Source organism: Prinia subflava, chromosome 5 (genome assembly GCF_021018805.1).
Source record: "Prinia subflava isolate CZ2003 ecotype Zambia chromosome 5, Cam_Psub_1.2, whole genome shotgun sequence".
In the NCBI taxonomy this organism is placed as follows: domain Eukaryota; kingdom Metazoa; phylum Chordata; class Aves; order Passeriformes; family Cisticolidae; genus Prinia; species Prinia subflava.
The window spans coordinates 36572829-36588188 of NC_086251.1; the positions used below are offsets into that span (position 1 = coordinate 36572829).

A 15360-nucleotide genomic window follows, 5' to 3' on the forward strand; every position below is an offset into this window, starting at 1 on the left:
GAGCCCAACAGCTCAGGCATTTTTCAGACACAATCTAGCCCATGCTTTCTGATTTTGTCAGTGAGAGAGAAAGCGTTGAAAGCCTTACTTAAGTTGAGGAAAAAAACATCTGCTGCTTTCTTCTCATCCACTGAGCTAGGCATATAGTAGAAGGCTATAAGGCTGGTTAAGTGTGATCTTCTCTTCAGGAATCTATGCCTCCTACTTCTAATCACCTTCTTATCCTTCATAGTTTGAAAATGGTTTCCAGGACTATCTCCATCACCTCTCCAGGGACAAAACAGTGACCATTTTGTAGTTCCCTAGATCTTTCCCGCCTCTGTGGGAGGCAGGAATTACACTTCCTTTTCTCCGGTCCTCAGAAGTGTCTCCCAATCCTCATGACCTTCCAAACATAATAGAGAATGGCCAGCTCTCATGGGTACATTCCATTGGGACCCACGGACTGGTATGTCAAGTTGTTCACTAATCTTTTGCCATTCACATATCACTAGATTCAACTCCAGATGTGCTCTGGCTTTCCTAATGCTCTGCCTTCAAGTTTGCTCTGCCTTCAAGTTTGGACTTGAAGCTAGGATTCCTCCTAGATCACTTGACCCCTCTTCCATCCCTAGCATGCTGCCCTTTCATGCCTTTTTGTTCACCCGTGCAGGTCTTCTACTGACTCTGCCTGACTTCCTACGTATTAGGATGGACTGTTCTTGAGTCTGGAGAAAGTGATCCTTAAAAAAAAAATATCAATCAACTCTTCTGGACTTCTCTTTTCACCAGGACTATAACCCCATGGGATTTTTCCAAGCAGATCCCTAAAGGTTATGATTTTTTCCTTGGTTTTGCAGGCACAACAGTAGTTTAAAAACCATTAATAACATCCTGACATAAACACAAAAAAAAATCTCATTGTAGCACTGCTTATTACAAAGGAGGAGTTAAAATATTAGCATGGTTTTCCTAATCAGTCACAGTGTTCTCTACGCAGAGTAATGAACTGGTGAGCTTACGTGTATGTTGGCTCCCAAATGCGTCTAAGTTTGTCAGATTTCACGCTGCCATTACAGGAAAGCTGTAACAATTTCTGTACATAGTAAAAGATGGTAGATCGAAAGTTCGTTAGGGGCAGTTCTACTTCTCGAGTTGTTCCAAGACCCGAAACTTTCAAGGTAAGTGCTAAACGTGGTGAAGGCATGCACTCAACCTCTTCCAAGAGTTCTGAATGAGGTGTACCTGCAAAAATCATTTGAGAACCTTTAACACAAAATATATAATGCATTACAAGGTGGCTTAAAAGTCAATAACATGGTTCAATAAGGAAGCGTAATGACCTACTGCATACATGCCAAAGAGATGAGATGGAGTTCTAACTATGAACTAAATTATGACTGAACCATTTCTATATGGGAGTAAAATTATCAGGAATTTCTGAAAGCCCTACTGATTCCTCTGTCTTGGTAATGTCTTAGATACTACCACAGCACGTGCAGTCTTCTTTTCCTACACAGTACGTTCCTTTCAGTTCTTCAAAATAAGCAGTGGCTTATTTCCACATATGCCAAAACCTATTTATTCCTCTCTGTAATGAACATTAAGTACATCCACAGTGCTGAACAAGAATAAACTAAGGAGCAAGATCAGGTGTTGTGCTGCTAACTGTCCACACTGCTCCACCACTGCATTACCTTGCCCCTGCCTCAGCTTTGCACTGTTTCAGTGCTCCCTCTCCAATCAAATCTACTCTGGGTAGCTTGAACGCAGTCAAGTCCCTGCAGGTCAAACCAGGCATCCTTATCACATCTTTACCATATCAACAGATTTTGTTATTTACCATGGTAAGAGATGATCTAAGTTAAATTCCCAATTTTGCTTATTTTACACAGCCCTTTATTTACTTTTCCCTCAATAATGTTTCGATCCGCAAAGGTAAATGAAACTCTCATTCACACAGAGAAAAGCCACACAGCCACAGGAGCATGTTGTACTGATTAATAGTGACAGCATCCCCTGTGGGCCCTTAACAGTGGATCTCCATCCTAAAGCAAACTAGGGATCACACATTCTGGCAGCATACCTGGTGGAGGGATTTCTAGGTCAGTTGTCTGTTGCACATTAGTACGACCAGGTCTTGGGTCAAACGCAGGAACCAAAGCAGAAAACTGCCGCTTTAACACGTAATCATCATCCCATGTTCTTCTACGGCCCCCTTTGGTTTCATACTCCTCTTCTTCCTAAAACAAACAAACAAACAAACCCCCAAAAACCCGAGTTATTTTTTTTCATTCTGCTACAGAGAATAATTTGATTAAAAAATTGAGAGTTCATGAATACAGGAGTCACAAACTAAACTGCAATTCTACTCAGCTCTGGTAAGGCTGCATCTGGAGTGCTGTATCCAGTTCTGGCCTCATCAGTCAGGAGAAACATGAAGCTCCTGGAGAGGCCTCATGGAGGCAACAAATAAAACTAAGGGACTGAAGAACCTCTCTTATGAGAAAAGCCTGGGGGAGCTGGGCCTGTTCAGCCTTAATAAGAGGCAAATAGAGGAGATCTCATCAATATCTGTCAGTATCTAATGAGACAGTGTCAAAAAGATGGATCCAGGCTCTTCTCAGTGGTGCCAGCAATAGGACAAGAGACAGAAACTGATGCACAGGAAGTTCCACCTGAACATGAGGAAGAACTTTACTGTGTGAGTTAACACATACTGAGAGAGGTTGTGTGTCAACCTGGAGATATTCAAGAACCATCAAGACACAATCCTGTGCCATGTGCTCTAGGATGACCCTGATTGTGCAGGGAGGCTGGACAGATGACCCACTGTAGTTCTTGTCAACCTTACCCATTCTGTCATTTCATTATGTCTTCATTATGTTAATTTTCTCAATGAAATCAACAAAAAATACATCAAAACTGGCACGGGTGTATTTATAGTTTCTAGAAAGAATGAAACTTTCCATGAAGCACCAGAACATAAGAAAATACAGAGTACTGTAGACCAGCAAACTTGGTGTAGATGTTTTGTGTGTTCCACAGACTTTGCAATACCAGAGGTTCAAGCATACACAATGACATCAAAATAAACATAATTATTTTTTTGAAAACAAGAAGCACTTTTTTCCAAAGTGTATACATATATTGATATATAATGTATACACATTTTATCCAGAGATTAAATCAAGTATCAAAATTCTTGAACTACTTTGGTGGGGAAAAAAAAATCTAATTTTCAATAAGTTTTAACAAGTATTAATTGGTTATGAATTTTCTACAACAAGCTTTAAATCTGTTCAACTTCTTATTGAGAAGAATTGCATGGTATAACAGAGGGAATAGTACTGCAACCCAAGAAAGGAAAATTTTCTTTTCCAGACCTGCTTCTTCCTATGTAATCTAAAGTAAAGTCCATTTTAGTTATTTCTGCCATTTCCCATGAAGAACAATAGTAACTCCATTTAGTAATTTTTTAAAACTCGTCAACATTCTACAAAGTTACTGTTCTAAAGTTAGTTTGCTTTGCAGATCCACTTAATTTGCACTGGCTTAGTTTGTTTCCTAACTTTGTATCTTTGTGCAGAAGGTGAAACCACAAAATGTTTAGTCATGTACCTGAGTTTCTATTAAGACCATAAACACAGTAAGTTAAAATGCTAAATATTTTGGTTCAAATGAAATAAATATTTTCATATTAATTACAAGATGAACTTTCTATAATTCCATAAAAAATATTTATATTTATTCTATAAAACATTAAATTCACATTAGTGAAGCTTTCTATTTTTCTTCTTAGATATTCATTCTGATCACTTCAGTGATGGTAGAAGACAAAGCACTATTCATAGCAGTAAAAAACAACCAAATAGAAAGCCAGAACTCCTGATAGCGTGGGCAAGAGCCATGGGAACTACTATGCCAGGCTTTGTCTAGCCCCCACCCCATTGGGTTTTTTGTTGGGTTTTGGGGGTGTTCTTGGGAAGAGAAAGATTTCCTCTGGCAAACGCTTGCTTCATACAGGCCTACAGTTAAACACACTCCAGAACTGAATCGCTACAAAATGTAGCGGCACATCCACAGTGATACCATTTCATCAGCCCGTGTACTAGTGACCCATCATTTCTACTGTCTGTCAACTTGTTCCCAGCCTGGTTGTAAGACATTCATTCTGACCTGTAATGTCTTGGGTATGCTGATGTTTAAAAACACTTTTTTTGTGTTTTTGACTATATGCAAGAAACTAAATAAATCTAAATAAATTCGTTTTAACTAATGGAGATATTGTAGCTAGGACTTCGTATTGCCAAAAAAATCTGTGGATTTTTAAAGCAGCTGTTAGTCCATTAAGATACCATTAATGCTAACTATACCATACCATAACTTCTTCATATTCTTGATCTTCTTGGTTATCATCTTCATTTTCATCATCTTCTTCATCTGGTTCAGGTAGATCCTCATCATCATCTAACTCTGCCAACAGAGTACTAGCTCGGCAGCTATCAAGAAAATCTACAACACATATATATATTTACATACAGAACAAAAGACAAGAGTAACTTTAAAGCAGAATTTTTAAAATAAACAGAAGCATCACGAAGAGTGAAAAAGCAAATCTCACTTAAACCAGAAAAAGAAAACTAAAACATGGCTTATTGCAAAACAGGAATAAAAGCCATGACAAAAGCATACACCTGTTAAAAAGTCCATGGATCTAGTCAACAGCATATCTGTAGAAGCACTTACTATTGGTATAATCAATAGTGATCAGCAAGAGTGACCTGCTTCTCATGTGATTATAATGTTTTATAATTATACTTATTTTAGATTGCAAAAGATCACCAGAAAATGGTACACAAATGCATATTGTCTGTTTCTGTGTCTCAATAATTTAAAAACAGGTGAGTGATTCCACTAAAATGGGTGGTTTAGACCTTAACTTACAATCTAAAGAACATACAAGATAAACATTTAAGAGTGATATTTTAAAGATTCAATTACTAATTAATTACTGTAACAAGAAATTGAAGGCAAAGTTCAATTTTACTCACATAGTACTAAGATTTAAGAAGCAACCTCCCAAAATTAGAAAAGAAGCTCACGGCAATCCAAGTGGACTGGGATGAAGCTTTGAACTTTTCCATTTTTCTATGCACATAGAAACCACCTGTATCACCCAAACACCCTTTGTATTTTTGCTACCACCCCTACTGATAGTTGAATGCACTCTATTTGCTCAGTTGTTAATGGTATATTTTAATACTTGTCACCCAATCAAAGTATTTTAGACTTAATTGAAATTAATTAGACTTAATTAGAAGAGTAAAGGGAAATGGTATATGCAGACATATTAATCAACTGCCTCCAAGCAGTTCAGTTCCAATACCCATTGAAATGACCAGAAATTTTTCAAGCAATTTCAATAGGCAACAAAATAGAACACAATCCAACAATAATTTAAATAAATCAAGTGTCTTTTTTTCAAGAATATCTCACAATTCAATAAACTTTACATTAGGAAATGTACATACGCATACAACCCAGGTTTTTGTTGACTTCATTTTATCAGCTCAATTCCTATGTATTACTGACCAAATTATCTAAATCTTCTTTCACTGTATTCATATGCCTCAAGTAACCTCTGTCCTAAAGTTTGTTTCTAGGGTGTAGCATCCACACACCTTGAGAGCTGTTTGTCAAATCATGTGGGTTTATTCTTCCTGTCAATTTTTGTGTTTTTTCCAATTTTTTGCAATTACTATTGGGGTATTGAGATACCTGGAAGCTATTTTAAGGGTACAGTGTGCCTAATGGGGGATGCTTTTCAGAGTAATACAAGGTACATCAGACTGTGCATGTAGCATGCCTATACAACATAACAAAAATAATATTTTGATTGTAATTAGAAGTACATATGCAAACTACATTAGGAGCTAAACTTGATGAGGGAAAATATTTAAGTGCTTAGACAAACAGTACCATAAATAATAGTAACATGGGATAGAAACTGCTGAAAATAAAGATTTGAAAACATAAGGAAATACTACTACATTAACATTATTTTACTTACTGCCTTACAGAACTAGTAACATACAAACAGCTCAACTTTCAAATACTTTTCAGAAAATATGAGGAAAATCATAACAATGGGATAAAAGGAAAAGTCATTAAAAGTCATTAAAAAGGGAAGTCTAATGCTTATGTTCATTTAAAAATGAAACTTACCATATAAAGAATATTCTGCCTCCTGCCCTGTATCGCTCTCACTAGATGTTGATGTTAGGCTAGTAGTTAGAGTATTACTAAGCGACTGACCAACAGATAAAACTGTAGTTGCTGTAGCTACATTGCTGCTGCTAGTAACACTGGATGTAGACATGGTCACTGTTGATGTGGTACCAGTTGTAGTCAGATTAGGAAAACTTTGGGCACCCATAAGAGGAGAAGCTATAGATAAAGATACGGTAAGATAAAATAAATGATTTGATGACTTGAAGAGTACAATTTACATGCATGACTCCTGCGTTGAAAAATATATTTGGGGTTGAAAAATTATCAGTGTGTTATTTTCTAATAAAGAACAATAGCCTATAAAGGGGAAGAGTTTCCCAATGCAAAAGTGCACCTTACAACATAGATGCCCACTTCTGAGCTTATTCTCTTGCAAACATTTAAAATAAATAATTTTATCAAATAAATCCCCCAAATCCCACTATAAATCTGAAATTATTTAATTTCATTTTCAACATATGTAAAGAATTTCTGTTATCTGTTACTCCAACACTGTGATCTGTCTTTAAGCCTAAAATGAAATACAATGTCTAAATTACAATATTATATAGTGCAAATAAATTCATTACATATAAGTGAATTGGGAACAGAACATATTAAAATCAATGCGAAACTTGTAATTATTGTACATTTTTCTAAGGTTCTTGCATCAGCTCTGACTTGTTATTTTTCACACAACTACTAAAATATATGTTCATCACCATCAACAAGCTTGAACTGACAATACTGTGGAACATATGACTTATGTTGGATGATTTACAATTTTCAGAATAAGCAAGCAACAACTAAAAAGTTACCTTACTATATATTCAAATAAAACAGTAAATGCATTTTAGTTAACAACTGAAACAAAACTGAATTCACAGTAGACTCCACAAAAATAACTTCAGATAGTGTACATGACTGAGTATGTTATACCTATGTGCAACTGCACATTCATATCCCAGTCTGCAAAACATCTTCTCACATGCTTATCTTTAAACAAGGAGATTAATCAGAAGTTTGGAGAGAAAAAGTTGAGGAATCATCTATACTAAGAATTTAAGCCCTAGATTTTTCAAATTACTTTTTCTGAACTTTACCAAATGCAAGTTTTTGAGTTTTAAAAGAAAAAAATCCATTATTGCCATTTATGTAAACAAAGTGCTTTCCTAAAAAAAAACCAAAAAAAACCCAAAAAAACCCCAAAAAACCCCAAAAAAACCCAAAACAAAACAAAACAAACAAACAAACAAAAAAAAAAAAAAAAAAAAAAAACACCACACAAAAAAAACCACCAAAAAAACCCCCTACCTCTGCATTTCATATTATCATTACTTAAATTGGCAAAGGTTACTATCCTGGGAAAAGGATATAACAAAGCATCTGCCCCTAAGTGAATTTGGCAGCGTTTTGTGACAAACGGACATTACTGTCTCTGCTTTCCTTCTCTGTTACACACAGGGATGTGTTCTCTGCACACATCCCTGCCGCTGAAGAATATAGCTAACTCTTTGCAAATAAAAATATAAAAATGCAGGGGAGGTGTGAAATAATACTATACCAATGAGGGAAAGTGCAAATTTTAAATTTAGGGTTGTTAATAAGCTTATGTTTTTATCTATGAAAGCATGGAAATGAAAAACCAAAGAGTTTTCCTTTTGTTGTTCAAGAGCTTGAAAATAAGTTGCTCAGTATTCACATCTTTCACTCTCTGCTAATTAATAACAGTGAACTCTTTGCTGTTACAGTAAACAGAAAAAGGCATTAAGCATCAGCATTTAATTTGCTCTGAATTCAAGAGTAAATGGAAATTGGCTACTCTAGACACCATTTAGCTTCTGGCAAATCCTGATGTTTTCAATGCAACCAGGTCAGAAAGTCCAGAAAGACTTATCTCACTAATGATGATTTCAGTTGTGACTTCTGGGTTGTTGTGGGTGGTTTGTTTGATGGTGAGGGTTTCTTGTTTGGTGTGGTTGGTCTTTAGTTTGTTTGGTTGGGTTTTTTAACCTGAACAGGCTAAAAAAACCCCAAATATTAAAAAAAAAAAAAAAAATCAAAAAAAATCAAGCTTTTTTACAATGCTCTTAATTGAACTGTGGTGAGATGGCTCAAATTTAGTCTCTGATCTCTTTTAGGAACATGAGTTACCACTTACTGTTTCTATTCATATAAAAAGTATAAACCAAAATAATTCCTATGTGAAGGATAATATAAAGTATGACTAATTTTTATCACAGAATTAAATTTTTAAGTTGCACTATTCTTATTTCTAACTTTTGCAGTGTATAGTATCAAACATCCATTAAAGTATAAATATGCTGATAAAGTATTTTACCATGTTTTTCAAAGATGGTCTCCTGTCTCTCCCCTCAATACAAAACTACTTCAGAACCAGAGCAACTATCTGACTATAAGAGGATCAATTATTGGAAAGCTTTCTTTGAGTATCTTATGTACATTTTTATTGCAGTTGCAAAAAACTTCACCCCCATCCCCAATATCACAACATAAATGTAAGGATACATTAAAAAAATCTCCCCATCAAAAAAAGAAAACATTCTGTATTTAAAAATATTTAAAACTGCTAAAAGCAGACACCACATTTCTAAATAAGGAAGCATAGAGTCATAGAATTGTTAAGGTTGGAAGAGACCTCAAAGACTGAGTCCAGATGTTAGCCCAGCACTGCCAGAGTCACTGCTAAACCATGCTTCCAGGTGCCACTTCTACACAACTTCTGAATACTGTTAGGGATGGTGATTCCACTTCCCTGAGCCACCCATTCCAGCGCTTCACCACCCCTTCAATGAAAAAGCTTTTCCTAGTATCTAATCTAAACTCCCCCTGCCACTTCCTACCTGTGAAAAGAGGCTGCCCCCACCTCACTACAACCCCTTTCAGGTAGTTGTAGAGAACAATAATATCTCTCCTGAGCCTCCTTTTCTCTAGGCTAAACAACCCTCAGCTGCTCCAGACCCTTCATTGATAATTATGAGAAGCATGAAAGCTGAACAAGAAATCTATGTTTTTTTCTAGCTTGGGTAATTTCACTTTTTCTAACTTGCCTACCTCATGAAATGCAGTTCTCTATTTAAAATATTATCACCATCAGAGAGCAAAATACATAACAAGTAACAACTTTGATGGGAGCATGCTTAAAAAAGAGTGAACTCACAACAAGTAGGTTTACAACTTACCTTGCTAATACCTTGCTCCTACATATAATCTGAGAACATGCAAATGTTAAAGCATGTACATAATGTCATTTAAAACACTGTTAACTACAAAGTTCTTTACATTTATTATGCCTGAACAGTTCACTGAAACAAAGCCTTAATGACCATACCACCTCTAGAACACACTCAGTATTAGAGTATATTATGCAGCCTGACAGAACCAGGAATCTGCTAACATTTGATTATACTGTAGTTCTTTTTCCTTTGTACTGTGTTCTTTGCTCCTACGCTCAGACACTTCACAAACATGTACGAACTGCCCTTCCTGAGAATGGGAAAAATAACAGAAATATGCAAAATCTACACAGATCAGAAAGCCTAAGCACCTGACCTTAGCTACTGTTGCTAGACTTCCATCCTCTTGCGGTAAACCATACTCTCTCTCCTTAAACATATCATCACCATCAATTATCAATTGGAATTTTCTTTCTATTTGGTGGGTACCTGTGATCTGACATCACAGGGCAAGCTAACACTTGTCACTTGACAGGAACTCTGAGAGTCCTTCCTAAGTTTTACAGGTACACAGAAGGTCAAGCCTGCTCTAAGTACATTTCGCGATTAAGCCAACACAATCCAAACTCAAGCGTAACAAAAGCCAAAGAAACAACAAAATCCTTAACCAAAAATAAAAATAGCATACTTACTTGCAGTACTCACAACATTTCTTCCCAAAGTATTAGTATTGTTATCACTGCTACTCCGGCTTAAATTCATGTTGTTTGTGGCATTGGTACGTGCTATGTTTGCCACTCTGCGTACGAAGGACTCCAGGCTGGACGTTTCTCGAGATGATAAGTTCGGAACACTCGCACTGGAGCTCATGGGCGCCCCAGCGGCCAACAAAGAACTGACCGAGAGTCTGTTACTCGCTGAAGAGCTCAGGGGCCGCTGGGAAGCTGCTTCCTTATTAGTCAGTTCAGAGACTGAGCTCACATCAGGAGAGCTTACGCTAACAATTCCCATGGAAATAGCACTGGATTCCCCAGGAGTACGTATTGTGTTATCAGGACCTAACTTCCTCTCTGCGTTTTCGTTTCCCATGTCCGCTGTCAAGGTGCTGGTGCTCGCACTGGAAGATGACCCTATGTCAGCCTGAGGCACGCTATCAGCGGAAGACAGAACAACAATTGGTTCGTGGACGTCAGTGCCTGAAACTATATTTTGTTCCAACACACTTTCTGATCTCCGCTCCATTTTGGTCGAACCCAAGCTGATGTCGCTGCTACTTGCCACGCTACACACAGAACTGCTGCTTCCTTTTCTACTTGAGGAGCCTGCAGCAGCAGTCGTCTTGTCTGGACAGTTGTTTTTCACCAAGCTGCTCCATGACTGCGTTGTGCCTGAAACAGTGGATGAAACAGGTTTGGGTGATGCCGCTGAATCAGGGTCGTACCCTGGTGCAAGCTTGAGGTCAAACTTTCCTTCTGCGCCCATACGGTAAGAGTTAGAGCCACCAGCATCCCAGGTGACATCAATCCAGCCTGGAAAGGGACAGGAGTTTGTGAGATCCAGCAGAAAGCAGACAGGAGGCGTGTCAGACAGTAGCTCCACAATGTGGGATCAGCTTCTCTTAAGGTCTGTATGTCTGAATCAATGAAATCCCTAAGTAACCCTTAATGTCAATTAAAAAGGAAGTGTTTAAATCTAGACAATTTAGCATTTCGTAATGTCAATTTAGAGGCTGCTTGTTCTTGCTGCCTTAATCCTCAGGGCCACAGAATCCAGCAAAAATAGTTTCCTTCAGGAAGGAACCTGACTTACTAGAATCTCTCAAAACTTTTTTAGCATCCATCAAAATTGGATTCTCGAGTAGCAAAAATGTATATTAAAACACATCATAACTTTACTAGCATCTGTCACGAAGCTGTAATTATTAAAAGGACATTCAAAAACATTTTTCTTTGTTGGATGCTTATGGATAAGCGTATTTACCCAATAGAAGAGATACCATGAAACTGCTTAGTTTGAGATTTCTTACTCTTAAATTTTAAGAATTAATTTAGTGATACACGGTTTTGAGTTCAGTAAGTTACACCTACTCAAACATTCCTTATTAACAAAAAAATTATGGCAATCAGGTAAGGGCTACATCAAGTAAAATTTCAGGGTTGCAAAGAGAAACGTTTCATAGAAAAAAAATGTCCTGGGACCAGAACAAAACTCCAAAGAGATGCTACTCTTAAGTTCCTTTATTAAATGATTATTCTGAGTAGCAATATTTTTTAACAGCTAAATATAATAAATCTACAATAATGAGAGTAACATACAAAATTTAGCTAACTAGGACAGAAATGGGGGCAAAATGATTTATTTTTACTTGTCCAAATATGTATCACAATCTAAGAGTCACCTAAAAAATTTCTTCTAATATTTTTCACTGTATCTTAACTGCAACAAATATTGGTGTAACTACTTTAACTGATACACATTTCATCCAAAAATAAAATCTCTAAACCTTAGTAATCTTCTGCAATCTCAGACAAAGTAAAAACAAATATCAGGTCCAGATACACACATATTTTTCTTTATTAAAACAGAAAAGAGCTAATATCAAGTAAAATATTCTTTTTATTACAGTCATGTGCACCTTCAGGTTTTAACTATCCAAAAGTCACCACTCCTAGACTAATACAGATGATCACAGGGAATGTGCTGTTTACAAAAATCACTCTGGAGGAAAAGCAGCTAAAAATGGATAAAATTTTCAGATATAAGTAAACATCTTGTCCTCAAATGAGCAGGTTTAGATTATGTTATTCTTATATGATTTTATTCCTTCCTCATGAGCTATAGTTGAGTAGCTTCATGTGACTAAATCTTTGAAGGATAAAGTTGTGAAGCAAATCTGAATTTTTTTGCTTTTATGATTTGTCTTTTTCATCAAATACATAAAAAGCTCCATACTGTAGTTCAACAGTATAACTTTTCCCCTTTACGAATATCTGAACCAAGTATTTTTTTCAAAGCATAACTAAATAACTGGTTTTGTTTTGTATAGTTCCTTTCCTTAAAGTATTAATTACAAGCATTTTTAAATTTGAACAAGTTTTAAGTACACATTATGTACTCAAAGTTGTGCTGCTCCATCATTACAGGCCTAAAAAAACTCAACATTTGTCTACACTTGTGAACAACAACCAAAACAGTAAATTAGACACTACTTCCAAAATTCTATATGAAAGAAAGCTGTGACAGGAATGAGATGGTTTGGCATCACCATTTGATAAACAAACCTCAATTTCACCTGTCATTAAATGGGGAAGTGTTACTGAAACACAGGAACAAAACCACTGATTTGGTAGAATACTACTCACCAATAATACCTAAAGTCTCCAGTTATAATGTAGCTATGGATACTGTTGCATCTGATTAAAAAAAATATATGGACGATGGAAGATTTCCCCACAAGCTGTACTGAACAGCTTAAATAAAGTTCAGTTTCAAATCATTTTAAGGGATTGTACTTTGGAGATTTCTCCATGTTTGAGAACTGGCAACTCAACAAACTAGAAGAAACTTTCAAGTCCAGCTAAAAATGAATCTAAAAGTGGCTGAAGGTGCTTCAGAAACAAGGCAAGCCTTATATACCTCAAAACAGGGGGAAGAGAAGGGAAATAGTGGAAAGCATGTTCAGTAAACACGATCACCACCTCTCCTGGAGCCTCTTCAATAACTTTTTGCTCCTTAAGTTAATAAATTGTCGTGCTTTAACTAACAAACAAAAACTTGATCCCAAAGAAGCTTGCAAGGTAGGAAAGGTACAGGATATAACAAAAGTCAAGAAAAATATTGCAAATGCTCAGCTAGAAGAGATGAGGAAGGTAATTACAGATTTTGCAGGCCCAAAGCTTAATTTATCAGTTTGCATCACTCACCTTTATAAAGTTTGTAACAGATGTCTAAATAACAGTTTCATACTTGAATAGCAATTCAATATTTTAATTAACCAAAGCTGTATGAAAGTTTTATTTACAGCAAGAACTTTTTGCATGCGTTCAAATGGAATTTCATAAATGGACCCCAACAGCTGTAGTATTTTAAGCTCCTTCCCTCCAAAGTATTTAAACTTTTATCAACTTTATCAAGGCATTACAGAGGAAGTACTTTAATACTACCCATTCTGCATGATGTAATCATGCAACAGATATAAATTCATAAATTCAGGGAATTCATGCTCACCATTATGCAGTTCTCCTGTAACAGTGCCTTCACCCTGTGGGCTTCCATCCTGATCTCTCCATTTCCAATCAATTCCTCTGATTACACGAGCTCCTGGAACCATGTATTTTAACACCTGAGAACGGACCAGACGTCGCTGCCTTCTCAGATTTGCTTCAGCTTCTTTAGCAGCTTTTCCTACAAGAAATGTAAATTTAAAAGACTTAAAAGTATTGAATGGGGAATAATTTTGAGCTTATTTCTAAGCAAGTTCAACTGCAAAAGTTAACCTCCTTCTTTACACTGATTTTTATATTGTATGCTCATTAGCATTTTAAAGGAGCAAATATGATATACATATTCTTTTTCTTACCCAGCTGATCTTCACATACTCCATTCACAGTGCCATAAAGTTCAAATCCAGACAGGGAGAGGTAGTGTGTTTGCCCACTGGCATTCTTTCCCATCTGTTTTATTCTAACATGTCTCCAACCTTGTTTCTCATCTTTTGGAGGATCTAAAGGCCATGTTGCTGTAGACCTTGAAGTTTATTAGAATGAAGTGTTGGCAAGTAACAGGGAAAAAAAAGACAAAACCAAAAAAAACCTTAGTACCAAAGCAAACAAAAGCATAATGTTGATCATGTATGCACATCACAAGATATAGAAACCTATTAACATCAGGGTAAACTTTGGATGAGTGTTGGTGTTATGATTTTGTAAAAAAAGAAAAAAAAAAAAAAACGCAAAATTTACAGTGATGGAAAAGCACAAATACTATTATGTGAACCACACAGAGAACCTATGAATCACTTAATCTCCAGTCCATCCTTCATAATTTGTATCACTTACCACTTTTTTAGATAGATACATTATTACAACCACAGTACACATAACATTAGTCTAGAGTCAAGTACATTTTTAACTGCACTCAGTTTTATGAAAAACGATAAAATACATTGACATACCCTGGTTCATTGAGACTGCAGTCATCAACATGAGTATACAAAGTAGTCCAGTTCTGTCCATCCTTAGATACCTGGAAAACCCAATTTCTGAGAGCAGACCGTCCATAACCTCGAGCATGGCGTAATGTGTAGGCTGATGGTACAACCCAAAGGCCAAGGTCTATGGCAAACCAAGCATTCTTATCATCATTAGTGTGACAATTGAGAGCTGAACTGTCACGGCTCAGGATGTCTTCCAAACGACCATAAGGCAGATTTCTTCCTTCTGAGGATGTAACCACTACTAATCCATAGGCTGCTGGATTTACCCACTCATATGCAGTTCTGTATTTGAAAAGAGAAATATACTGTTCAGTTATTACTTAAATTAAAAAAACTGGTTTCAGCAACAGTTGACATTTACTGTAAATTGCATAAAACACCTGAGTTTATCACACACTGAAATTATCAATATAATTTTAGAAAATTAGATACTTTACACATGTTCCAAACATCACTTTGGTTGTCTGTGCTTTTTTTTAAACACTGTAGCAATGAAAAAACCCAAAACAATAAAATCAAACAGACTCATGGTAATCAAAAACAACGATCCAAACCTCCCCACTCCTTCATCTTGTTAAGGAAGCATACAAACAAATTCTCAACACAAGCAATTCATATTTTTCTATTATTTAAGCAGATCCAAAAGAAGTGTAATTCCATTGATTAAAAGATACCTCCCACTTCTAAGAAGATAAG

At 36.2% G+C, this 15360-nt stretch overlaps 1 protein-coding gene across 8 annotated transcripts in view; it reads right to left on the reverse strand.

Moving 5' to 3' along the window:
- HECTD1 (HECT domain E3 ubiquitin protein ligase 1) overlaps nt 1-15360 on the reverse strand; it is a 61605-nt gene that overhangs the window by 11986 nt on the left and 34259 nt on the right. For 5 of the 8 annotated variants that reach the window (XM_063398863.1, XM_063398862.1, XM_063398861.1 and 2 more), the window contains exons 22-29: nt 14623-14946; nt 14029-14195; nt 13677-13853; nt 10142-10978; nt 6208-6429; nt 4361-4494; nt 2066-2222; nt 1002-1224 (exon numbers count right to left, since the gene is read on the reverse strand). In XM_063398863.1, coding sequence (XP_063254933.1) covers nt 1002-1224; nt 2066-2222; nt 4361-4494; nt 6208-6429; nt 10142-10978; nt 13677-13853; nt 14029-14195; nt 14623-14946 — 2241 coding nt within the window. The remainder of the gene's footprint in view (nt 1-1001; nt 1225-2065; nt 2223-4360; nt 4495-6207; nt 6430-10141; nt 10979-13676; nt 13854-14028; nt 14196-14622; nt 14947-15360) is intronic. The other 3 variants (XM_063398867.1, XM_063398865.1, XM_063398864.1) reach the window with 1 other exon arrangement.